At 42.5% G+C, this 26,144-nt stretch overlaps 1 protein-coding gene across 1 annotated transcript in view; it reads right to left on the reverse strand.

Annotated features, from left to right (window-relative positions):
* Window positions 1–26,144, reverse strand: part of LOC122867087 (receptor-type tyrosine-protein phosphatase mu-like) — a 152,199-nt gene that overhangs the window by 85,675 nt on the left and 40,380 nt on the right. Inside the window, exons 3-9 of the mRNA XM_044177454.1 lie at window positions 16,625–16,792; window positions 15,651–15,760; window positions 10,054–10,132; window positions 9,205–9,320; window positions 8,664–8,838; window positions 5,349–5,461; window positions 4,053–4,233 (exon numbers count right to left, since the gene is read on the reverse strand). Coding sequence (XP_044033389.1) covers window positions 4,053–4,233; window positions 5,349–5,461; window positions 8,664–8,838; window positions 9,205–9,320; window positions 10,054–10,132; window positions 15,651–15,760; window positions 16,625–16,792 — 942 coding nt within the window. The remainder of the gene's footprint in view (window positions 1–4,052; window positions 4,234–5,348; window positions 5,462–8,663; window positions 8,839–9,204; window positions 9,321–10,053; window positions 10,133–15,650; window positions 15,761–16,624; window positions 16,793–26,144) is intronic.

A 26,144-nucleotide genomic window follows, 5' to 3' on the forward strand; every position in this document is an offset into this window, starting at 1 on the left:
TTGTCGCTAATCTGATAGATGCTAACATGCTAACAGCAACATATCGGCCTGTTTGGGAACCAATCAGGCGACAGAAACATCAAAGCCACGAGGACAGCGAGAGCTCATCAGCTGGTCTGCTGTGATGTCAGCTGCAGGTCGGTGCTGCTGGTCTCTACAGACACGTCTGTTAGCCCGAGTCTGTTAGCCTGAGTCTGTTTCACATGCAGTCAGACTGTCCCATCAGAGCAGCCGAACCAGCAGTCAGCAGCTCCTGTCTGCAGTGGACCCGTGGACGGACAGACAGCTGTCTCTGGATCACTGTGAGACTGAAGGAGACTTAGAAACAGCAGGATTCTCAGGCAGGTTCTGACTCTGAGAAGGAGCCTCAGTGTCTTTGCCTCCTTCAACTCTCTGATCTGTCTGATGATGGCGATGAAGATTTGTAGATTTTGTGAATATTTTGAAGTGTTCCACAGTGCGGCGCTAGCGTCGGACAAACCTAATAAAACCGTCCTGAAACAGACAAACTGAGCAGGACCGACAGAAAGCTGAGAGTTCAGACAGTAAAACGAATAAAAGGATAAAAAACAGAAGTAAAAGCACTAAAAGAATCCGAGCGGACGAGCAGAGCGTGAAAATCTGAGGTGAAAAGAGACGCAGAGAGAATGAGAGTGAAATATTTATATGATATTTTCTAAAAGCCTCGACAAACACCACACGCACTTTAATGGATGTTAACACACACACAGAAAAATGTTTTTATTTCATGACCAATGCTGAGCTGTGTGTGTGTGTGTGTGTGTGTGTGTGTGTGTGTGTGTTGTACCAATCCCAGTTCTATAAATGCTTCGTTCTCGGTTCATATTCTTGCAAATCCGGTTCAGACGCACGTCAGCGAGAAGAGGACTATTTCCTGCATCTCAGACGTCACACTGTTGGTGTGACAACAATGTTATTTTCTTCATTTATATAAATTTACTCCATCAAACAAATAATAAATGAAATTGGTTACAATAATTTTAGTATACCAAAAAAAGCCTAAAGTAACCCAATAATCACCTATAATTACCTCGATAGAAACCAGATATTGTTTATTAACATTGTTATGGTGTTATATAAAAAATGTTTGACAGTAAATTTGACGCATTTCAGCAGGAAGTGATTATTGATAATTACATTTAGACTTTGTGAACAGAGCTTTATATATTATAGATCCTAAAGAATTTAAGAGGAAAAGTGAAATAAAACTGATATAGAAGTGAGAAGATCCTTATGTGGTTTTTAAACTCTGACGTAGTTTGTTTGAATATTCATGATGGATAAAACGTCATCTCATGGAGGGATGTTGCTGCTACAAGCCTTCGGTTTGTTTCTCATGGTCATTGATTTTATGTTAATTATAAATTATATTATAATAACTTTTTAGATTGTTCTGATCGCAGTTTGTCAGTTTTGTAAACAGAGATGAAAGAATAAAGCAGCAGCTAACAGCTTTTACTTCTTCACTGTTCTTCACATTCTTCTGACAAGCTAACAATGCTAACAACAACAATGCTAAAGCTAGCTTGAGCTGTCTCGGTCACGGCCCGGGGCAAAGACGTAGGTCACTATGACATCACATATGAAGAGACATTAAAGCAGAATATTAAATGATGAAACATGAAGCCACTAACAGTGACTTCCTGTTTATCTGCCACCACGCTGAGTCGCCTCACTGAGCTCTAAGTCCTAAAGCTTGTATGATGGACACACTGATCAATTATTAAAACACACACACACACACACACACACACACACACACACACACACACACACACACACAGACAAACAGAGGCTGGTTAATTATTTATTGGAAGTAAAATGAATAAATAAAAGTGAGTTGAAGACAGAGATGGGTGTTATCAGAGCGAACATCGTCACACTGAGAGAGTGTGTGTGTGTGTGTCTTTCTGTCAATCACACACACATTTCTTTCTTTCTTCATGTTTCTTGCTGTTGATCCCGGAGGAGTGGTTGTTTTAATCTGCTGACAGTCCCAGAGGGGCGGAGGTTAACAAAGGAACAATCAGACTGACAGACTGATTTTGTTTTCTGATCTAGAACCCTACAACATCCAGAAGGACCCCAAGAACCTCATCAGAAACCTGAAGGATGACACCAAGCACCCCAAGATTCTCCTCACAGATCCATAAAACCTCTTCAAGCACCTCTAGAACCTCATCTAGACCACCAGAACCTCATCAAGGACCACTAGAACTCCATCAAGGACCACTAGAACTCCATCAAGGACCACCAGAACTCCATCAAGGACCACTAGAACTCCATCAAGGACCACCAGAACCTCATCAAGGACCACTAGAACTCCATCAAGGACCACTAGAACCTCATCAAGGACCACTAGAACTCCATCAAGGACCACCAAAACCTCATCAAGGACCACTAGAACCTCATCAAGGACCACTAGAACTCCATCAAGGACCACCAGAACCTCATCAAGGACCACCAGAACTCCATCAATGGCTCTAAAACTCCTGTCGTGCCTCTGAATGAAGGATCCCTGTTAGTCAGTGTGTGATATGAACCTGTGTGTTTGAGGCCTGTTGGGGGGGTTACATCAGCCTGGGTGGGGGGGCACACAGAGAGACAGACAGGTATTCATGTCGGTCAGCTGCAGTTTGTGTTTATGAGAACATACCAGAGACAGGTCACAACCCCGAGAGGTGTTGAAATCATGTAGCAGCAGGTCTGACATGTTGAAACCTGACACACATACACAGTTATTTCCTCTCTTATAATAACAGACCGGACGTCTACAGCAGACCTGGACAATCCCTAAATGTGTACATTATTATATAGGAAGAAATTATTCTCTATATTCTTAAACATTATAAAAAATACAAGCATAATAATAATTATCTGAAATTACTTATAATTTCTTCACTTTGACTATTTTTAATGTTAAATCCCGTTGGTCTGTGTGTGATGGTGACGCTTCATATCTGAATTTCCGCATCTTTTGAAGATTATTGATGGAAACAAAGGGCATATTTTAAAATTATAACTGCATCCATTCAGTTCAGATTAATTGTTGGGTCTCTGTAAATAACATTATAAAGAGTTCGGTCTGGACCTGCTCTGTAGGAAAAGTGCAGTGAGATAACTTCTGTTATGAATTGGCGCTGTATAAATAAAATTTAATTAAGTTGATTTATTGGCAGAAATCACAAAACACAGTGTTGTTAAAGCAAAAAGATTAATAACAATATAAGAAACATAAAAGGGGTGAAGTTCAGTTTAAGGAAAAACTAACTAATTGTGTTTATGTTTTTTTAATTCTCTGTATGTATTTATTTAATTATTTTTTCTTTAGCCACACATTTTTATGTTATTATTATTTCTTATTTTAATTTCGATTTTACTTAGTTACCAATGTTTATTATTTAAAAATGTAGTTTCTTTTTATTAATATTTTAATTTAAATGCTCTGTGTCTACAGTATTAAGATATTGTTATAAACTTGATGAAAACTCAAAAAAAAACCCTCTAAAATAGCAAACAGATAAACCTGCAGCAGCAGTAACATTGTTGCACCTGTATAATTAGCGTGCTAATTGCTAATCACATGCTGTTTGTTGTTTGTTTGCACCCACAGGGCACACACACACACTCACTTCACTCAGGAGATGGATGAGGTAAACAACTAGTATGCTATGCTGATGTGTACACTGTAGCCATTAAGAGCAAATGAGTGCGGTGCTAACGAAGCCGAGCCTGGCTCACTGCCTTAATGACCTCACCGTTAACCATTAGCCACCTGATGAGCTCAGCGCTAACGCAATCTAGCACGGCATGCTAATGACTCCACCATTAACCTCCTAATGAGCTCAGTGTGAGCGTAACCTAGCAGTTAGCCGCTAGCTGCTAGCAGATATTACAGTACATTACAACAGAAAACTGACTTTAAGAAGACGATCGGATTCAAGATTCAAGATCCAAGATTAAAAAAAAGGCATTCATCATCATCATCACTTGGCTGCATGTTTTGACCATGTGACCTGATTCTGACTTACCTGCACACTTGGTCCTGGCTCTGAGTGGTGGTCCGGGGTTTCCTGTGCCTCCATCCAGGGGTCTGGTGAGCAGCACGCTGATCTCGTACTCGGTGTCGGGGTCCAAGTGTCCGATCTTGTGGGTGGGCTTATCGACGGGCGTGGTGTCGATCAACATGCCTGACATGGTACGGTACTCCACCTCAAAAACAAATGATTTGTTATTTACATGTTAAATCAGCACTCTCTACACTGGATGATAATCCATCCAAATACATGTTGTTTTATGTATAAGTGAATAAAGTCGTCACAGCAGCATGAGTCCTGACCATTGAACCCCCTCACAGATCCCTGGAACCTCATCAAGCACCATTATAAACCCCAAGGACCACTAAAACCTCCATAAAGAACCATAGAATCTCATCCAAGATGTCTAAATCCTCCTCACAGAGCCCTAGAACCTCATCAAGGACCAATACAACCTCCTCACAGACCACTAAAACCTCCTCACATATGCCTAGAAATTCATCAAGGACCATTAGAAACCCTCATAAATCCCTAAAAACCTCTTTAGGGGAACTAAAACGCTCCTTGTAGACCTCTAGAACCTCATTAGGAATCTCTAAAGCCTCCTTGCAGACCCCTCTAACATAAAAGGTCTCTAGAACCTCATCAAGGACCACCTGAACTCTATGCCAGACCCCTACAAGCTCATGAAGATCTATAGAACCTCATTTAGGACCAGTAAAACTGCCATAGGGACCACCTGAACTGCATTTCAGACCCCTTAAATCTCATCAAGAACGACCATAAACCCCTCACAGATCCCAAGAACTTCTTAAGGACAGCTAGAACCCCCTTACAGATCCTTAAAACCAAACCAAGGACTGCTAAACATCCCTAAAATACAAACTGGGGGCACAAGAAGCTCCTCACAGAGCTTAGAACCTTCTCAAGGACCATCACATATCCCTAGAACCTCAATGAAGGACAACTAGAAACCCCTCACAGATCCTCATCAAGAACCACTTTAAACAAATTTAGGATCTTTAGAAGCTCAGCAGGTAGTTATAGTTGATGAGTAGATCAAGGACCACTAGAACCCCATTACAGATCACTAGAACCTCCTCAAGGACCAGTAAAACTCAAGGAACGATTGAACCCCATACCAGACCCCTAGAAACTCATTATGGATCCCTCCTATGGAAACCTCCTCACATACTCCTAGTACCTCATCAGAGATGACTGGAGCCTTATTGAGAACCACTAGAATGTACTCAAAAATCAATATCAGATCAATATTGTATCAATAGTCACCTCTCTCTCAACGATTGGTCCATCTCCGTTAATGGAGTTGGCGTTGAGTTGGATCCACAGATAGGTGGCGCCCACCGCTGTGAGCTGAGGAGGGGCGATCGGTACGGGAGGCTCTGAGGGACAAACAGAACCAGGATCAGTTTTATACACACACACACACGTTTGTTTCACTATCTCCATGGGGGACAGTCATTGACATAATGCTTTCCCTAGCCCCTGACCTAAACCTTAACCATCACAACTAAGTGCCTAACCTTAACCCTGCCCCTAACCCTAATTGTAACCTGAACCCTAAAACCAAGTCTTAACCCTCAAAAAGCAGTCATGGGGAAAAAGATTTAGGTCCCCATTGTGTCACAAGTCCCTGTAGGTTAGTGTGCATTCAGGTTAAAGTCCCCACCGGGATGTAAGAACATGAAACACACACACACACACACTCACACACACACACACACACACACACACACACACCAGGGTTTCACTGATCTCTCTTGACGAGGGAGGAAGGAGTTAATGAGTTAATTAATATTCGTGACCTTCGGCGAATCACAGCAGACCTGGATTCCATTACCCAGAATCCCCCGTGGTGCTGCTCTACTTCATCCTGACCCACTTCATCTCACACACACACACGCAATAAGTAGGATACGTGTGTAATGATGCGTGTTTATCGTGTAACATTTTCAGATTAATACTCACCTGTGAGACAAAACACACACACAGTTTGAGTGACAGTTCAATCAGGGGTTTAACCGGCGGGGATTGTGGGATATGTGTTGGGTCATGTGACCTACAAACACCTCCTCACCTGTCACTGTGTGTGTGTTTGCAGAGAGATCAGACAAGCTATCGACCCGACTGTCCCTCACACACCCACACACACACACACGTTTGTTTCACTATCCCCGTGGGGGACAGTCGTTGACATAATGCTTTCCCTAGCCCCTGACCTAAACCTTAACCATCACAACTACGTGCCTAACCTTAACCCTGACCCTCACCTTAATCTAATTATAACCTGAACCCCAAAACCAAGTCTTAACCCTCAAACAGTCTCTACCCTCAATGTTTGTCCCCACAGTGACACAAGTCCCCCTGGGTTAGTGTGCATTCAGGTTAAAGTCCCCACCGGGATATAAGAACATGAAACACACACACACATAAACATGTCGTGTATGCGTGTGTGTCAGAGCTTTCTCCCAGTATTGATCGGCTCTGCTATGAATGATATCAGACAGTCAGAGAGTCTGATCTGTTTCCTCCTCACATCCTTGGACACAAACCGAAGCTACGGAAAGCCGTTGGTGCCACAAACACTCTTGTTTTCTTTGTGCAATCCAACAGCTGGTTTTCTACTTTTAAACTGATCAAGCTCATCAATAAAAATGGAGGAGGACACTAGCGAGAAAAGCCGAGCTTATCACATAAGCAGGACACCGAAGCATGTGAGAAGCAGAGTGAGGAAGTATTTTGGTTCTAAATGACCAACAAAGATCAGATTGTTTGTGACTTTGTAAAAAGCAGCTGTTACTCTACAACCACAACGCACCTGAGGACTCAGCTGCTGCAACACATGTGAGGCATTACACTATAGAAACTCTAGAACCTCATCACGGACCACTAGAACCTCCTCACACATCTCTTGAACCTCACCAATGTCACTAGAAATACCCTCACAGATCCCTCGAACCTTCCTAAATCCCATATAGATCCCTAGAAATTCATCAAGGACCACTAGAACCCCATGAAAGATCTATAGAACCTCAATTAGGACCACTAAAATCGCCCCAGGGACCACATGAACTGCATTTCAGACTTCTTAAACCTCATCAAGGACGACCATAAACCACTAAAACCTCCTCATAGATCCCCTAAAAGATCCCCAGAACCCAATCAAGGACCACTAGAACCTCGTCACAGATCCCTAGAATACAAATTGGGGACATAATAATCAATACAGGTGATCGATCAACACTATCAGATAAGATTATGATCTTGAGATAAAGAGAACAGAAATTTTAAAAACGATCTTCCCTTTTGTTCCCCATGTCTCTTTGTACAGAACAGATCGACATGATGGGGAAGGAAAATACCCAGAATTCTCCTTTAACAGGCTGAGATGAAAGTGATGTTTCTGAGCTGTCTGACAGCTCCGTCACACGGCAACACACCTCGTTTAATGAGTCATCATTAACACACTGTATATGTGTGTGTGTGTGTTAGCAGCCAGGGTTAGCGCGCTAACGCTCTGACAGGCTGGAAGAAAAAGGGGGCTTTTACTTTGGACTGATTCATCCTCACAAACGCAGACACTCTTTGACAAAATGCCGCTGATTCTCTCTTTTTAAACAGCAAACTGACTTTCTAATGAGGCTCTGCTTTAACCTGACACACACACACACACACACATTCACAGTGCAGTAATGAGGTGAGCAGCTTTAATAAAACTGTTCCTCGTTTGACGACGGAGTCATTAAAATAAAAATATGACAAAGTGCAGCTTTGATCTAAAGGAGAGAGAGAGACAGGGGGAGAGTGAGACAGGTGTCCTCTTATATCACATTATCGAACAACAGACGAGATAAATGTGTTCACCAAAATATCTCCAAATTTTTACCTTCGTTGTCGATTTAAAAAAAGTTTTTTGACATAATCTGTGAGAACCGTTTCTAAAATGAATTAAATTCGATATAAGGGGGTTAAAACATGTGACGTAGTTAAAACAATGTAGATAAACATTGTGAGTTCTCTATAGAAACACATTACTCCCAAAAAAAAAGAGACATAGGAGAGAGTTGCTGTTTTACTCCAACCCTGTTTGTCAAAAAATTACGAAAATCACTGGAGCGATCAAATTAGGGTTTAAACGATTTATCAATAATCGATTCACAAAAAGTTAATTGGCCGTTTCAGTCATTTCTCAAGCAGATGTTTTATCGTTTCATTCTTTTCTACGACTGTAAACCAAATATTTTTTTGGATTTGTTGGTCTTTTCAACCCTTTTCTTTCTTTATTATTTTGTCTGCTTCCTTTTCCTGCTCATTTCATCGCTTCTTCTCATCTGCATCATCTTCTTTCTTTCTTTCTTTCATTTTCTGTTTCTCAGCAATCGCACAATCGAAATTAAAACATTTGAAATCAAAACACCAAAAAATGTAAACCAGATTTTTAAAAAGTCTAAATCAAAAAAACACCAAAAAGTAAAACTTAAAACAAGAGAAATTAATGAAAATTGACACAAATAAAACAAAAGTAAAATGAAAGTAAAAAATAAAATTCCTTCAATCAGCAGCCAATCAGAGGACAGGACTCACGTTTGACTGTGAGGTCAGCGTAGGAGGACACGCCAACTCCTCGCTCTGATTGGGCGATGCAGCGATAGCGTCCGGAGTCGCCCTTAGTCGTGTTCTCCACGTCGAAGCTCGCCACGTAACGGCGAGCGTTCACAGGTTTGGTTTCCCTGACGACCGCCTGACGACCGCCCATCCCCTGACGACCAGAAAACACAAAACATCAGACACAAACACACTACAATACACACATACTACACACACAGTACACCAAATATTCACATTAAAATATTAATAAACATGCGCTGTATACACCAAAGTATTTACTGATTACATCAACAGAATTAGCGTGTTAAAAATATGTGGAGTTTATAAACACAAAACTAAAATGAAATAATGTAATCAAACTATAAGAAGGAACATGAATTCTGTGAAAACAATGAAGGTATTATTATTTGACAACATAAAGATGTTAAAAGATTTAGAAACAAAGTTAAGCAGAATAATAATATAATGTTTGGTGAAAAATACGGATCAAGCAGTATTGATCAGCACTGATCGGTACCTGCAGGTAGAGCAGCAGGTTGCTCTGCGGTCGTCCGTTGACGGTGCAGTGAAACGTCGCCGTCTGTCCTGCGTTCACCTCCACGCCTTTAATGTGCAGGAAGTGAGGCGTGCTCACTGAGGAAACACACACATACACAATATAGAGGTCAGAGGTCGCACGCTGATGACATCATCACCTGACCGATGTCACCACGGTGACGGCTAACCTCTTCCCTGATCTCTTGAACCAGGCAGCGGAAATCTCACCGATCCAATCAGAAAATGGACCGTGGAGGATGCAGAGTGTGTGTGTGTTTTGTGCATCCTTGACCTGAACTGGTTCTTGCTGCCTGTTTTTACCTCGACACTGTCCAATAAACTGATTGAAAAACACACACACACACACACAAACACACACACTGTCGGACACACACACGCACACACACACACACACACAATGCACGTTGTTTGTGTGTGTGTGTATGTTTTGTTCACATAACAAAGCAACATCAAAAATGCGAGTCTTCAGATGGGCAGGTAGATAAACAGATGGATCAAAGTCCATGCTAATCAATTTATATTTTAATGAGCTCCCCTGTCTCCACACACACACACACACACACACACACACACACACACACACACACACACACTGACCTTGATTCTACGATGCCAGCTAAACCTTTAACATAGTTATCCAATTAAGAAGCCAAACCTTGTTAACCAATTAGGAGCCTGTTCTACAAGGGGGCGGGGCCTTCTTAGTGTGTGTGTGTGTGAGAGTGTGTGTGTTGGTGTGTGTGTGTGTGTGAGAGAGTGTGTGTGTTGGTGTGTGTGTGTGTGTGTGTGAGATAGTGTGTTTACTTACTGCACTGGTGTCCCTGCAGTGTAATGTCCTTGATGGCCAGAACTCCTCTCTGACCGGTGCTGACCGCCTCGAACACCACCTGACACAAAGATCAATATCAGGATTATCAGTATGATTACTGATAGTAGTAGTAGCTGTAGTACCAGTAGTAGTAGTAATAGTATTAGTGTTGTTATTATTATTGGGTCCAGGGGGTGCTGAAAAGTCTAAAATGGGTTTCAGACCAAGCTAACATCAACAATAGAAAGAGCTTTCGACTGTGTTATAAATCTCTCTAACTGGAGCTTTTGACCAAGTCAAGACTACATTTCAAGTTAAGATCAAGTATGAAAGAGACTTTCCATTAAACTGAAGGCCGAGATTCTTGACCAAGTTAAGACTAGCTATAAAGGGGGACAAAGCTGGGACTTTGCCTGAAAAGGGGTTTGTATTTTCAAAGTCAATACCAAGTAAATATGGGTCTTTTGACCAAGTTAAAACCAAGTTTGGACCTAGCCAATGCTAAGTCTAAAAGATTTTTTTATGTACAAATCAAGACTGGGTCTCAAAGGGGCTTTTGACCAAGACATGCATGTTTCTAAAAGAGGTTTTCTAACTAGATTAAGACTGAGTTTAAAGGTAATTTAGACTGAGGTAAGACTAAGTGTAAAATCTTTAGTCCCAGTCAAGAAGCAGAGTAGGGATTTCTGGGACAATGGAAAAAGTCTGAAGAGCTCAAAACTCCTAAAGGCCAGAAGCCGAAACACGTTGGTCTCACAATAAAGTTGTTCTTTATACTACAAGTGTTGCTCCCTAGTCCCAGTCAAGACCCAATCTAAATCAGGCTTATGATGAACTCATGTTTAAAAGGGACTTTAAACCAAGTCTAAAACAGGTTGTAGACCATGTCAATACTTAATCTAAGAGGGAGCTGAAACTAAGCTAAAAGAGGCTAAAATGGAGCTTTACACAAAGTCAGGACTAAGGGATTACACCAACGCCAACTCTGGGTGCTCCACATCTACCAATTTGGTGCAAATCTGACAATAGGTGACTTTTTATTCATACCCAGTTTGTCCTCCAGTATTCTGGGTAGGTGGTGCTGTCACACATTTCTAAATCTTTAATGATAACATTTTAGCTCCAGGTCAACAATTAATTATCCATACAACAACAAATTTGGTATCTTTCACAGCAAATTAGGTGGTGAAATGAGCTCTTAGCTCACCACCACATTGCTCAAATGTCACCAGATTTGAAATGAAAATCTGGTATGTTCTCAAGAATTGTCATACAGAAGTTGGAGAAAATCTGACAAAGTTTACGTTTGTTTTGTTTTTTACTTCCTGTGCTTTTTATACTGCCAGCTTTTAGGCCACTAGATGGCAATATCTCCCTCACAATCAGCCCCAGTGTGCTTTCAGTTCCCAGATACACCAGGTGCTTGGACCCCACCTTCTTACAAGTCTGGTTTTAGTTATTTTTGCTCATGTTAAATGTCAGTTCATTTGTTTTTAACTGTCTGTTCTGAGGCTCAGCTCTTCTTCTGTCCCCCAACCACTCAAACTGGCTGCCATCACTACCATCCTCAAAAAACCTGGACTCAACCCTGATATCCTCCAAACCTCCACTTCCTGTCGAAAATACTGGAACGCATCATTGGCTCTCAACCCAAAGCCCACCTCTTCTCCAATGATCTGTTTGAACCGTTTCAATCTGGATTCCTCACGCAGGACAGCACAGAAACATCCTTCCTCAAAGTCACCAACGACCTCCTCACACTGGTTCTGCCCAACAGCTGCACCTCCTCCACCACTCCTCCTCCATCTCAAGGCGTCCCCCAGGGTTCAGTCCTCTCCTGTTCAGCCTCTGCATGTCCACTAAATCATTCATCACTGCAACTCACCCCACCCTGACCTGCTCCACCCAAACTAAATCCGATTTAATCATCATTAGTCCCGAAAATTACCCACGATTTCTACCCCCCCCCACACACACACACACACATTCGTAACCTCAGAGTCATTTTTGATAGCGACCTCTCCTTCGAACACCATGCTAATCTCTACCAAAAAACAAAACAACTTTCCCACTTGAAAAACGGCTTGCCTCCCCTGATCCATGCGTTCATTACACCCAGACTCGATTATTGCAACAGTATTCTTTATGGTAAATCATCCAAAGTCCTCAATAAACTCCAGGACATCGAGACTCGCTGCCGTGACCACATCACCCCTGTCCTAAAGAACTCCACCAGCTCTCACAACGGATTCAGTTCAAACTCCATTCATCTGACACCAGCGATCCTGGATCAAACACTGGACCTGGGGTGACTTCTGCACCGATATGTCTGTGATCAATAAGTTACTGAAAACCGATTTAAATGTTTGATTTAATGTCTCCTGCTATGTTCTTTTAGAGTGTTTTTATTATTTATCATCTGTTAGGTAAAGCATCTTGAAAATCGCTCTATAAATCAAATGTAAATGAAAGAATCCAATAAAATAAAAGCATTATTATTAATGCTGAATGTTTTTAGGATCTGAACTCCTGGAAACATTACTGATTATGATGTAATGCCTTCACCTGTGTGTGTGTGCGCGTGTGTGTGCGCACATGTACATGCCACAGTCTTATCGCCACGGAAACCGGCGGCACACACTTCCTGTTGATGCCCAGAAACAGGAAGTTCTCCTCCCTCCAACTGTCAGTCTGTCCTCCTCCTCCTCCTGGTTTATTCTTCTGTTTCTATCTGTCCTTCCTCTCAGCTCTGACTCCTCTTCCCTTCATTCTTCTTTTCTCCTTCCTGCAGTGACATCACTCACTTCCTGTTTCACTACTCGGTTGTTTTTGTGTCTCTTTCACTTTTTATTATTTTTTTATTCTTTCTTTTTTGTCCTTTTCTTCTTCCTGCCCTTTAAATCCTCCTCTCCTTTGATCCGTCCTTCTTTCCTTTCTCCTTCTCTTTTTTGTTTCTGGCTCTCTACCGCCCTCCCCCCTCTCGTTAACTCTGTCACTCTAATGAGGTGGATCTGTCGTTGCCATGGTGATGCAGCTAATTAGTGACGCCTGCTGTGATGATGGGACGGGTGTAATTGCAGCTTGTTCACAACCCACAACACCTGTGTGTGTGATTGGCTGTATTGTTCTGAATCAATCTCTCTTCTTCTGTGGTGAAAGCAGTGAGAGACAGTTCAGCTGTATCACTTTACTCCCTACAGGAAAGTGTGTGTGTAGGTGTGTGTGTGTGTGTGTGTGTGAGAGAGAGACCTCCTGCCTTTTCAAAGCTGATGACATATCGACACACACTCAGTGTTGACCTGCAGAGACAAATATTTGTCCTCAAACTGTCGAGTTGTATCAAACAAACTCAGATATATTTCTGCAGAACCAGTTAGCAGCTGTTGTTGTTGTTGTTGTTGCAGTAAAGTTTGATTCCTGTGAAATCTAATGAGGATTTAAGGATCAGAATCAATGCAGCAGAACCAGAGATATCCTCTTTTTTAACTTCAACAATTTCTTAATCTAAGCAATCAACCTGTCTCTTAGACCAAACCCAACTGGGCTGCTTAAAGACGTTTTACCCTTAGTTAGCACTTCTTTACTGGATATGATCAGTCTGTCTTTATTAACAGGCTGTGTACCACAGTCCTTTAAAGTAGCTGTAATTAAACCTCTTCTTAAAAAGCCCACTCTTGGTCCAGGGGTTTCAGCCAACTATAGACCTATATCTAACCTTCCCTTTCTCTCTAAGATCCTTGAGAAAGCAGTCACCAATCAGTTGTGTGACTTTCTAAATAACAATAGTTTGAGGATTTTCAGTCAGGATTTAGAGTGCATCATAGCACAGAGACAGCACTGGTGAAAATTACAAATGACCTTTTAATTGCATCAGACAACGGACTTGTCTCTGCACTTGTCTTGTTGGATCTTAGTGCTGCGTTCAACACCATTGACCATCACATCCTATTACAGAGACTGGAACAAGTAATCCTAGCTATCAGATCGATCTCAGTTTGTACATGTTAACGGTGAGTCCTCCGTGCACGCCAAAGTTAGTCACGGAGTTCCACAAGGTTCTGTGCTTGGACCGATTTTATTCACCTTATATATGCTTCCTCTAGGCAGTATTATTAGGAAACACTCCATAAACTTTCATTGTTATACAGATGATACCCAATTATATCTATCGATCAAGCCAGATGAAACTAACCAGTTAGCTAAACTTCAAGCATGCCTTAAGGACATAAAAACCTGGATGACCTGCAATTTTCTGATGTTAAACTCTGACAAAACTGAAGTTATTGTACTTGGTCCCAAACACATCCGAGACACATTATCTAAAGATATAGTTGCTCTAGTTGGCATTGCCCTGGCCTCCAGCAGCACCGTAAGGAACCTCTGAGTTATCTTTGATCAGGATTCATCCTTTAACTCCCACATGAAACAAACTTCAAGGACTGCCTTCTTTCACCTACGTAACATTGCAAAAATCAGGCACATCCTGTCTCAAAATGATGCCGAAAAACTAGTCCATGCATTTGTTACTTCTAGGTTGGATTATTGCAATTCCTTATTATCAGGCTGCCCGAATAAGTCCCTTAAGACTCTCCAGTTGATCCAGAATGCTGCGGCACGTGTACTGACAAGAACCAGGAAAAGAGATCATATCTCTCCAATATTAGCTTCTCTGCACTGGCTCCCTGTAAAATCCAGAACAGAATTTAAAATCCTTCTCCTGCAGATTATTTTCTTGATTAAACTATACATTTTTTGTTTTTATGTCTGAAAATTGTGAAAATGGCTGTAGAGCTCAAGCGGACGTGTTAAGATGTCTTGTTCTCTCTGACCAACAGTTTTTGCTTGAAAATGACTTAAATAATTGAATAATTTTCTGTCGATTGACTAATTGATTAAACGGTTAATTGTTTCAGCTCTGGTTAATATATAGTTGGTTATGTGTTATTATATGTCAGTTATATACGATAAAGTTCCTACAGAGTTACACCTGCTGCACCTTTACTGTTCTGCCCTGTGCTGTTGTCTTGCAGGTGCCGACTGGAGGAAAAGATCTTTTTTGGCATAAGAAGTTTCACTTCCTGCCGCTGCTGTACACTGCGTGTCATTAGTGTGTGTGTGAGTGTTATTGTGTGTGAGTGTTATTGTGTGTGAGTGTTACTGTGTGTGTGTGTGGTGAACCAATTAGCTGCAGCCCTCATACGGTTTAGAGATGACAGAGCTTTTAAAGCCACATAAAAAAGCTTTCAATACGGATCAACCACATCCAGTGTGTGTGTGTGTGTGTGTGTGTGTGTGTGTGTGTGTGTGTGTGTCTGTGTGTGTGTGTGTGTGTGTTGTTCCATCCTAAAAACTCAATGACTCAAACATCTTATTTTCTTATTTTTCTGGATATTTTCAGAGGAGCAGTTCAGCCTGAATATCATAACTGTTTTAAAATACTGTGATTATTGTACGTTATGTATTATCAGTAGTACTATCTGTCGTACTAACAGTGAAATGTACATGTAGTTGTAATTTCAGGACAGAGTCTGAAAGGGTTTTCACATCGAGTTTGAAACAAGCTTTAGACCAGGTGCGTGTGTGCATGTGTGTGTTACCTGGTAGTAATTGGGCCAGAAGGTGGACACGGCTAGCTCCACCCCTTTCCAGATGTGGTAGGCGGGGCCTGAAGAGTTAAAGACTGGGACTCCTAGCGGACTGTTGTTCTCTGCAGGAGACACAAACACTGTGAACACACCTGAGAGCTCCGCCTCCACACAGACACACCCACACAGACACACCTGAGAGCTCCGCCTCCACACAGGCACACCTGAGAGCTCCGCCTCCACACAGGCACACCTGAGAGCTCCGCCTCCACACAGACACACCTGAGAGCTCCGCCTCCACACAGACACACCCACACAGACACACCTGAGAGCTCCGCCTCCACACAGACACACGCACACAGACACACCTGAGAGCTCCGCCTCCACACAGACACACCCACACAGACACACCTGAGAGCTCCGCCTCCACACAGACACACGCACACAGACACACCTGAGAGCTCCGCCTCCACACAGACACACCTGAGAGCTCCGCCTCCACACAGACACACCTGAGAGCTCCGCCTCCACACAGGCACACCTGAGAGCTCCGCCTCCACACAGGCACACCTGAGAGCTCCGCCTCCACACAGACACACCCACACAGACACACCTGAGAGCTCCGCCTCCACACAGACACACGCACACAGACACACCTGAGAGCTCCGCCTCCACACAGACACACCCACACAGACACACCTGAGAGCTCCGCCTCCACACAGACACACGCACACAGACACACCTGAGAGCTCCGCCTCCACACAGATACACCTGAGAGCTCCGCCTCCACACAGACACACCTGAGAGCTCCGCCTCCACACAGACACACGCACACAGATACACCTGAGAGCTCCGCCTCCACACAGGCACACCTGAGAGCTCCGCCTCCACACAGACACACGCACACAGACACACCTGAGAGCTCCGCCTCCACACAGACACACCTGAGTGTGTAGTAATGTAGTACCATGTTGCAGTATTTGTACCTTTGACGTAGACGTTGAGCGTGGCGGGCGTGGTTCCCTCGCGGCCTCCTGCCTGGTAAAACAGGAAGCTGACACAGTGTGTGTCGTTCTCTTTGAGTGGCGGCAGCAGCAGCTGAGCGCGCTGGCCGCCGTAACGACCCGATGTGTTCACAAACAGGAAGGAGGAACCTGCAGACAGGAAGTGACACCTCATAAACACACACAGGAAACAAAATAAAAGTATTCAAAGTACGCAGTAATGAATTCCAGACTTCCAAATAAAGACAGGACGGTAAGAACAGCAGGCAGAGAGGAAATTAAAACCCTCAAAAATTATGTAAATGCAAGAGATGTTGATGTTTTCAGTAATAGCTTATTAAATATGCAAATCTTATGAAAAGGCAAAAAACTACATACAGTTACGCATACATCGATATGAACGGTATATGTAACATAAATGGCTTATGAGCTAAAAACAAAAAAGCCGCAGAAGAAGAATAATAAGGAAGAGGGTGTGAGTGCTGCTGCAGAGGGGATTTTATAAATGAGTAATAACTGATAAAGTCAGTTTTTGTGACCAGCAGGATAAATGTGGGGAAAGTGTAACTGTGCCAATGTGTTCAGGGCGAGTGTGACGTCAAAATAAAAGCACATGTAAGGTTACCAGATGGGAGTTACAGACTTTAAAAAGAAAGCATTTAAATAAACAGCAAAGACGACATTAAAGACGGCAGTAAAAAGATAAAAGGATCGTGTGAGCGGGCGACGCCCCCTTTTAATGAGCAGCAAACAGGAAATCCATAGCTGACATAAGAAGATAAGAAAATAAAAGACTCTTTAGTATATTAGAGCAGCAAATCCATAATTCATCATCGAAGAGGAAAAATAAGCTGTATGTGTGCAAGTGTGTGCGTGTGGACAAATCGCTCATTTTGTCGACAGTTAAAAATCTATAATTGGAAGACTTCAGAATAAAAGCGTGGTGTCACACTTTAAAGCTTTGAAACTCAAAATCCAGCCTGTGTGTGTGTCTGTGTGTGTGTGTGTGTGTGTGTGTCTGTGTGTGTGTGTGTGTGTGTGTCATGACTACAGCTGTCAATCAGCCGAGCTTCTCCAGATTCACTTTCCTTTATGTCTCTGTTTCTGTAAAGTTTCTATGAAATTCAAATTACTCGTCTTTTTTTTACTGTGTGTGTGTGTGTGTGTGTGTGTGTGTGTGTCAGTGGGTTGAAGGGCGTCTCCATGGTAACAGCAGGAGAGCAGTAACAGTGAAATGTTCCTTGATTGGCTGGTTGTTCAGCTGTCAGTCAGACAGCGTTCAGACTGTTAGCGTGTTAATGAATCCGGTTCTACGCTGTAAAAAGTGTCTCTCCAGCTCTGCGTCTTCCTCGAGATGTGCTGACGCACGTTTGAATCTTCTCTGTACGACTTTATTTTACAGAGCATTCACTTTGTAGTTTCCCTAAAAAAAACTACGTATTCTGGTTCTAATTTTCAAATTAAAATTCTTATTTTAGTTTCAGTTTAGTTCAAAAAAGTGACTCTAATACAACAAACATCGACTCGGCGACATGACGACAGAGCAGACACATGACCGATGAGCTGTGTACGTTAATGCTAGCTGGTGCTGGTCTTATTAATTAAAAAGAAAAACTAAAACGATCCAGTCATAACCAGCCGGCACGATCAGTCAAGTCAGGAAAGATTTAAAACTGAATGGAAAATGAAATACAGAATCTTACAAATATAATCAATAAATACAAATAAATTCTTATAATTCTTATAATTCATACTGTTGTCGCTAATCTGATAGATGCTAACATGCTAACAGCAACATATCGGCCTGCTTGGGAACCAATCAGACGACAGAAACATGAAAGCCACGAGGACAGCGAGAGCCCATCAGCTGGTCTGCTGTGATGTCAGCTGCAGGTCGGTGCTGCTGGTCTCTACAGACACGTCTGTTAGCCCGTCTGTTAGCCTGAGTCTGTTAGCCTGAGTCTGTTTCATTCAGTCAGACTGTCCCATCAACAGTCTTTAGTCTCTGTCCTGACGTCTGTTCCAGACCAGGTCCTGTCCCGTCACCAGGGTTAACACGTCGTCCTGAACGAGGAGTTAAATTACTGCCCCCCCCCCCCGTGATGATGATGCAGCTGCAGTCTTATGTTTTATATTACTGTTGAGATATTCAGCCAAACTAAAACATGGTTACAAAATGAAGTTTGACCATAAAACAGATGTATTGTTAGTTGAAGTAACTGAACATATTATCACCATCAGCAAGAAATCTGTCGTTTCTTTTGTCTCCCGATGACAAACCAGGGGAGTCCACCGACCTTCACATGTAGAAAAGGCAAACAGTGATTTCCTCCAGAGATCAATTTAATCTGAGAGGTTTGGTTTTATTTCATTTCCAGGTTACAAGTGTGTGTGTGTGTGTGTGTGTGTCAGCAGATCAATGGTCCTTGAGCAGAATCGATTAGAAAAACAAGAGTTTTAATCATCACAGAGAGAAGAGGAGGAAGAGGAGGAGGAGGAGGAGAGATAAATGAGGGGAGAACGAGGAGGAGAGGCTGGGTGAGCGAGGACACACTGATGAGTTCGAACACAGATTCTGAATATTAATTCATGCGTTTATGTTTTCAGTCATTTCTGATCAACATGTTTCCTGATGTGAAGTTTCCCATGATGCACTATTGATCACCGGCAGTAAACTGAACGTCTGACACAAACAATCTCTTTTTTTTATGACTAACTACAAATTAAAAGTTTAAGCGATTAATTGGAAAAATAACTGTTGATTAATCAATAATGAAAATATATGATATGAGTTGTCATATTTTATCTTTAATATTCAAACTGTGACAAAATGTTTCTGTTTGTTAACTTTTCATCTTATTTGAGTTGAGAAACGTTTGAATTTCTTTCTGTTTTCTGATAAATTTGTTTTTTGTCACTTTTTCTGATTAATTTATCTGTTTATCGATTTGTTTCTATGTCATTAATTCTGTCTCTCATTTGTTCGTTTTTGTCCTCACGGCTTTACTTCTGCGGCACTGGACGACAGTATTTCCTGTTTCTGTGTTCAGACTTTGTTCCAGCTCACGTTTCCGAGGATTGTCCCGACTGGTTTGGTCATGTCTCAGTGTGTGTGTGTGAAAATACATGTGTGTGTGTGTGTGCCAGCTGTTTCCTTAGTAACCGAGGAATGCTGCAGAACAAACAGCCGAAGAGGTCGAGCTGAGAGATTTTCAGCAGTGACACAGTTTAGGAACGAGCAGACTGAAGATTTGCTCCTGAAACCCTGAAATACCAGGACCGATCCTGGAAAGTCAGGAATAAAACTGGAATAATCCAACTATCCACCTTGTACTTCACTGATCTGACCTGTATTACAGTGTGTTATATTCTTAGTGCTTCTGTTCCTGTGTGCACTGACGGACAGTGAGCTGCTGTAGCAGTTTCCCCTCGGGGATCAATAAAGTCTTTCTGATTCTGATCAATTGTTCCATTTGTTATTACAGATGTAAAAAAAGAAAGATAAAAATATTCCTGACTTTTGTTTCGTGACTCGCTCCAAATGTTCATGAATATTACAGACTTTCAGTTTCATTCCTGAGTTTCCAGGTTGTTTTCCAGACTTTTCAGGGTCATTAGAGGTTTTTTTGGTTTTATTCCAGACCAAAACATCAGGATTAACCCTGCTGGGAAATGAGTATCTCTTTCTTTTCAAAGATAACATATTTTCCTTTGGCTAACAGCCAAAAAGCAGCCGAACCAGCAGTCAGCAGCTCCTGTCTGCAGTGGACCCGTGGACGGACAGACAGCTGTCTCTGGATCACTGTGAGACTGAAGGAAACTTAGAAACAGCAGGATTCTCAGGCAGGTTCTGCAGCCGCTTCTTCTCTGGCGTCTCAGCTGGTTTCTGGAGGTTTATTCTGGACGTACGTCAGAGACGATGACGTCCTCTGGACGTGTGAGTCGCACCGAACGATTCGATGTTTCATGTCTGAGAGTTCAGACCTGACGGAGTGACGACTCTGAGGAGGAGGAGGTGAAAAACCTCTTCTATGCTTATATATTATATACGTGCTTGCTGCACATAACATAGCCAGACCCATTGTACTTTACATACCGCTGTTCAAACTCACACATTATTATTACATCACTGATATATCAAAGCTGCATTCATTCGTTCTGTTCATTTTATATATTGCTTTATTTCTTTTTAATAATTTACAAATAACTTTTTTATTTGTTGTTTTTTTTAATTTTTCCTTAATGAAGCCTTTTGATTGGTTGTTTGTTCTTGTCCTGTTCTTGAAGCGTGGCTTCAGGTTAATGTTTGCTTTACTTGTACTGGTTTTACTGGAATGATGGAATTTACCGTAACTAGAGTTGAATTATTAGTTAATTAATCAGTCATCAATGGAAGAAGAGCGAGAGGCTTTGTGACGGACAGACGTGTGAGGAGAAGGAAAAGACAGAAATAGAAACACAAACTGCTGATCTCGGTCGTGTCTTGGCGTTTCTCTCTCTTGTTAACCTCCCGCCCCCTTCTCACCTGTCGGCCAATCACAGACGACCCCTGCCATCTCTAAACCAATCACATCAGACCCAGCTCACACACAAACACACACACACACAGATGGAGGGGGGTAATTCTATTACCAGAGTTATATTGAAACGTGAGGAGAGGCAGCTGCAGCGTATTGAAAAGATTTACACAAATAACACACACACACACACACATCAGGAAGTGTGTGTGTGTTTCCTGTCTTCCTGCGGTGATTTCAGGATTCAGGTGACACATTTAAAGGAGCAGGTGATTTACAGGTTGTAAACTGAACTTCCCCTTCAACTGACACCTTAAAGCTACGGCAGGAAACGTCGACGAAACCAGCAGGTTTTAAAAGTGTCCAACCGAAACAATCCCGGCCCTCCAAAGCCCCTCCCCCAAAACACGTTTTCATGCGCAATGAGTGCACGGGCAGGTAGACAGGTAGACAGGTAGACAGACAGGCAGACGGGCAGGTAGGCAGGCATCCATAGAGCCATGATGCTAACATGGCTAATAATAGCTTTATTTATTATAATCCAATAATTCGCCTCTTAAAATACCGTCAAAAATACCTTCATCATTATTAAGATATTTAACCTCAAACACTTCAGAGCTGTAACTACAAAACAACCAGTTCTTCTAACTGCAGAACCCGAGAATCGTCCTGTTCAATCTAGTGATTGTTGTCTGTTTCCATGGTTACGTGGCAAACAGGAAGTGCTAGCAGCGAATTAGCCAAACAGAATAACTGGAGTGAATCCATGAATCTTTTTTCATTTTACACGGACAGTTTGGACGTTGCTAAGGTTTCTCCAGGCTGCACTGATTCTGAATCAGTTTCAGCAGTTATTACAGAACTGTTGTTTTGTGACGTCTGACTGGAGATTAATTATTGAACGGATGCGATAAAAAATGAGCGAACTCAAGTTTCAGTTTGACTTTACTGTCTACAACATGTAAATCAGGCGGATTCAGAGCTGCTGAAGGTGGGTGTTGTCTCGTTTGATGGAGCTAGGCTAACAGTTTCCCCCTGCTTCCAGTCTTTGTGCTAAGCTAGGCTTATCTGTGCGCATAGACAAACTGTCCATCTAAAACTGGAGAGGACACGGAGCAAGAGGATTTAACAAAATGTCAGTGTTAGGATTGAACAACCGGCCAATAGGGAGCCAGCGTGTCAGTGTGACCTCTCCTCTGATTGGCTGGATTTGAGTCACAGTTGCTCTGTGTGTTTAAACTCCCTGAATGAGGCTTTAATTGGTTTTGGCTGGACGCTGATAGTGGCTTTATACTGACACACACACACATATATACACACACACGCACACACACACACACACACACACACACACACACACACACACACACACACACACACTCAGAGCCGTGTCATGTTCAAATGAATCTCATGCATGCCGACACGCTGATAAACCCTTTAACACACTAATTAACCCAGACACATACACACACACACACACACACACACATACTACACAAATACACATAACACACAATATAAACACACATACACACTCAGTTTTCTATTATTTATCTGCCAAAAAAAGTCCAAAACTTCAAACACACACTGACTCTCTCTCTTTATATGTCTCTCGCTCTCGTTCACCTTTAAGCTCTGTTTACCTGTTGGCTTGACTGCAGCTGCGTGTGTGTGTGTTGTTTACAGCAGTTTGTTTTTTTACACACACACACACACACACACACACACACACACACACACAGAGAAAAGTGGTTTTGACCTCCAGGTCTCTTTAACACAGAAAGGCATTGTGGGAGTTATCACACAACAGACAGACAGAGTGTGTGTGTGTGTTGTGTTTATATTTGCCTTCAAGCTTCACTGTGTGTGTGTGTGTGTGTGTGTGTTTACTGTGTACAGCTGGCAGTGAGCTGATAACAGCCCTATTAGAAATATTAATATACCCTGAACCCCACAGAGACACACACACACACACACACACACACACACACACACACCAAAGGCATCTGTGTGTGTGTGTGTGTGTGTGTTCCCTCTGGTCATCCCTGATTGGAGCAAATCAATTAAAAGCCCGAGACCATGCCGTTTCATTTGCCGACAGCTGTGACTGACAGACGGCGTCCTGCTCGCCTGAGGAATGCACCGACTGAAAAACATACAAGAGTAAAGAAGAAGAATCGTGGAACATCCAAACAACTGCAACAGAACCTTCAAACACCAGAGAACACAACAGAAAAATAACTACACGTCTTCAAGTAAAGAACAGCTTTAGAACGAGCTGTCTACAAGTAAAGAACCACAGTAGCACCGACTGTCTTCAAGTAAAGAACCACAGTAGCACCGACTGTCTACAAGTAAAGAACCAGAGTAGCACCGACTGTCTACAAGTAAAGAACCACAGTAGCACCGACTGTCTACAAGTAAAGAACCACAGTAGCACCGACTGTCTTCAAGTAAAGAACCACAGTAGCACCGACTGTCTACAAGTAAAGAACCACAGTAGCACCGACTGTCTACAGGTAAAGAACCACAGTAGCACCGACTGTCTACAAGTAAAGAACCACAGTAGCACCGACTGTCTTCAAGTAAAGAACCACAGTAGCACCGACTGTCTACAAGTAAAGAACCACAGTAGCACCGACTGTCTTCAAGTAAAGAACCACAGTAGCACCGACTGTCTACAAGTAAAGAACCACAGTAGCACCGACTGTCTACAGGTAAAGAACCACAGTAGCACCGACTGTCTTCAAGTAAAGAACCACAGTAGCACCGACTGTCTTCAAGTAAAGAACCACAGTAGCACCGACTGTCTTCAAGTAAAGAACATTAGTAGAACGAGCTGTCTACAGGTAAAGAACCACAGTAGCACCGACTGTCTACAGGTAAAGAACCACAGTAGCACCGACTGTCTACAGGTAAAGAACCACAGTAGCACCGACTGTCTTCAAGTAAAGAACCACAGTAGCACCGACTGTCTTCAAGTAAAGAACCACAGTAGCACCGACTGTCATCAAGTAAAGAACATTAGTAGAACGAGCTGTCTACAGGTAAAGAACCACAGTAGCACCGACTGTCTACAGGTAAAGACCATTAGTAGAACGAGGTGTCTACAGGTAAAGAACATTAGTAGAACGAGCTGTCTACAGGTAAAGAACCACAGTAGCACCGACTGTCTACAGGTAAAGACCATTAGTAGAACGAGGTGTCTACAGGTAAAGAACATTAGTAGAACGAGCTGTCTACAGGTAAAGAACATTAGTAGAACGAGCTGTCTACAGGTAAAGAACCACAGTAGCACAGACTGTTTACAGGTAAAGACCATTAGTAGAACGAGGTGTCTACAGGTAAAGAACCACAGTAGCACCGACTGTTTACAGGTAAAGACCATTAGTAGAACGAGGTGTCTACAGGTAAAGAACCACAGTAGCACCGACTGTCTACAGGTAAAGACCATTAGTAGAACGAGGTGTCTACAGGTAAAGAACATTAGTAGAACGAGCTGTCTACAGGTAAAGAACATTAGTAGAACGAGCTGTCTACAGGTAAAGAACCACAGTAGCACCGACTGTCTACAGGTAAAGACCATTAGTAGAACGAGGTGTCTACAGGTAAAGAACATTAGTAGAACGAGCTGTCTACAGGTAAAGAACATTAGTAGAAGGAGAGATCATGGGATCCATCCAGTCTACACTGCAGAAGGCTAACAGATTGGTTCTCCGAGGTGTCCTGTAGGGAACAATGTGAGGGTACCTGAAGCTGCAGTCGAGGTGTGGAGAGTGTCGGTATGGTGACATCAGGATTGTATCTCTGATTCTTTGCAGATGATGTGGTTCTGTTGGTTTCAGACTGGGACCTCCAGTGAGCACTGGGACAGTTTACATCTGAGGGTGTCTGAGGCCGCGGTACTCTGCCAGGAAACAGTGACACCCCTCTTTGGGTTGGCAATGAGTTGCTGTCCGGAGAAAAGGAGTTCTAGTATTTTGGGTTCTTGTTTATGAGTGGGGGTAAGATGGAGCCTGAGATCAACAAGCAGATTGGTGATTACTTGTCCTGAAGGGATTTACCTGTTCATCTACGTTTCAAGCCTTACCTGCGGTTATTAGCTTTGAGTAATGACCAAAAGTGTGAGTTCTTGTAAACAAGCAGCCGAATGAGTTTCCGTCTCTGGGTGTCAGAGCTCACTCTTCCTGTATTCAGACAGAATGTGAGGCCAATTTCATTTTGCATACAAAGTCAATGGCAAGCAATTGGATATGAATTTGCTTGGGTGGCAGCACATACTGACGCATCGACGCGTCTGTGTGAGTTGAAAATGTTTAAATGAAAAATTTGCTCTTATCCTGAAGCTTGATGAATCTGCTTCATAAACGTACAGAGAGACTGGAGAGAAGTTTCTGCTGAGTTCAGACATCAATCAGTCATCAACGGTCAGTGCATCTGTTGCTAACTAGCTTACAGCCAACCTCTGTACAGTCTGTGAATAAACACGATCAAATTTGCTTGAACCGTCAAAAGGAATCAGCTGAGGAGGTGACTCAGCATCTGATAAGGCCACCTCCTGGACACTGGAGGGATTACGTAACCCATCAGGGTGGGGAACGTCTTGCTGGAGCTGGAGGATGTGGCTGGGGACAAAGATTTCTGGCTACCTGGTTTATCCGGCTGCCACTAAATGAGCTTTAGCAATAGAGGTGCATTCAAAGCTTAATAGGAGCTGTGGTTTTTAAATGGTAATAAAATAATTGATCTTTAACTTTATTATTTCACTGTCCAGTACAGCAGCAGATACTCAGTTAACTACTAATAGAATAAGTAACTAAACAACTTTAGGAGCAGCTTTCATTAATTCAGTGGGGCATGGGAAACAGATGTTAACGTTGGCAAAGCAAGTGTGAAATAAAAACATACATAAACAGAAGGATTGTGATATTAAAATATATATAAAATGAAGACTTTGGAGTGGCCTAGTCAAAGTCCTGACCTGA

The sequence above is a fragment of the Siniperca chuatsi genome, linkage group LG19 (assembly GCF_020085105.1).
Source record: "Siniperca chuatsi isolate FFG_IHB_CAS linkage group LG19, ASM2008510v1, whole genome shotgun sequence".
In the NCBI taxonomy this organism is placed as follows: Eukaryota; Metazoa; Chordata; class Actinopteri; order Centrarchiformes; family Sinipercidae; genus Siniperca; species Siniperca chuatsi.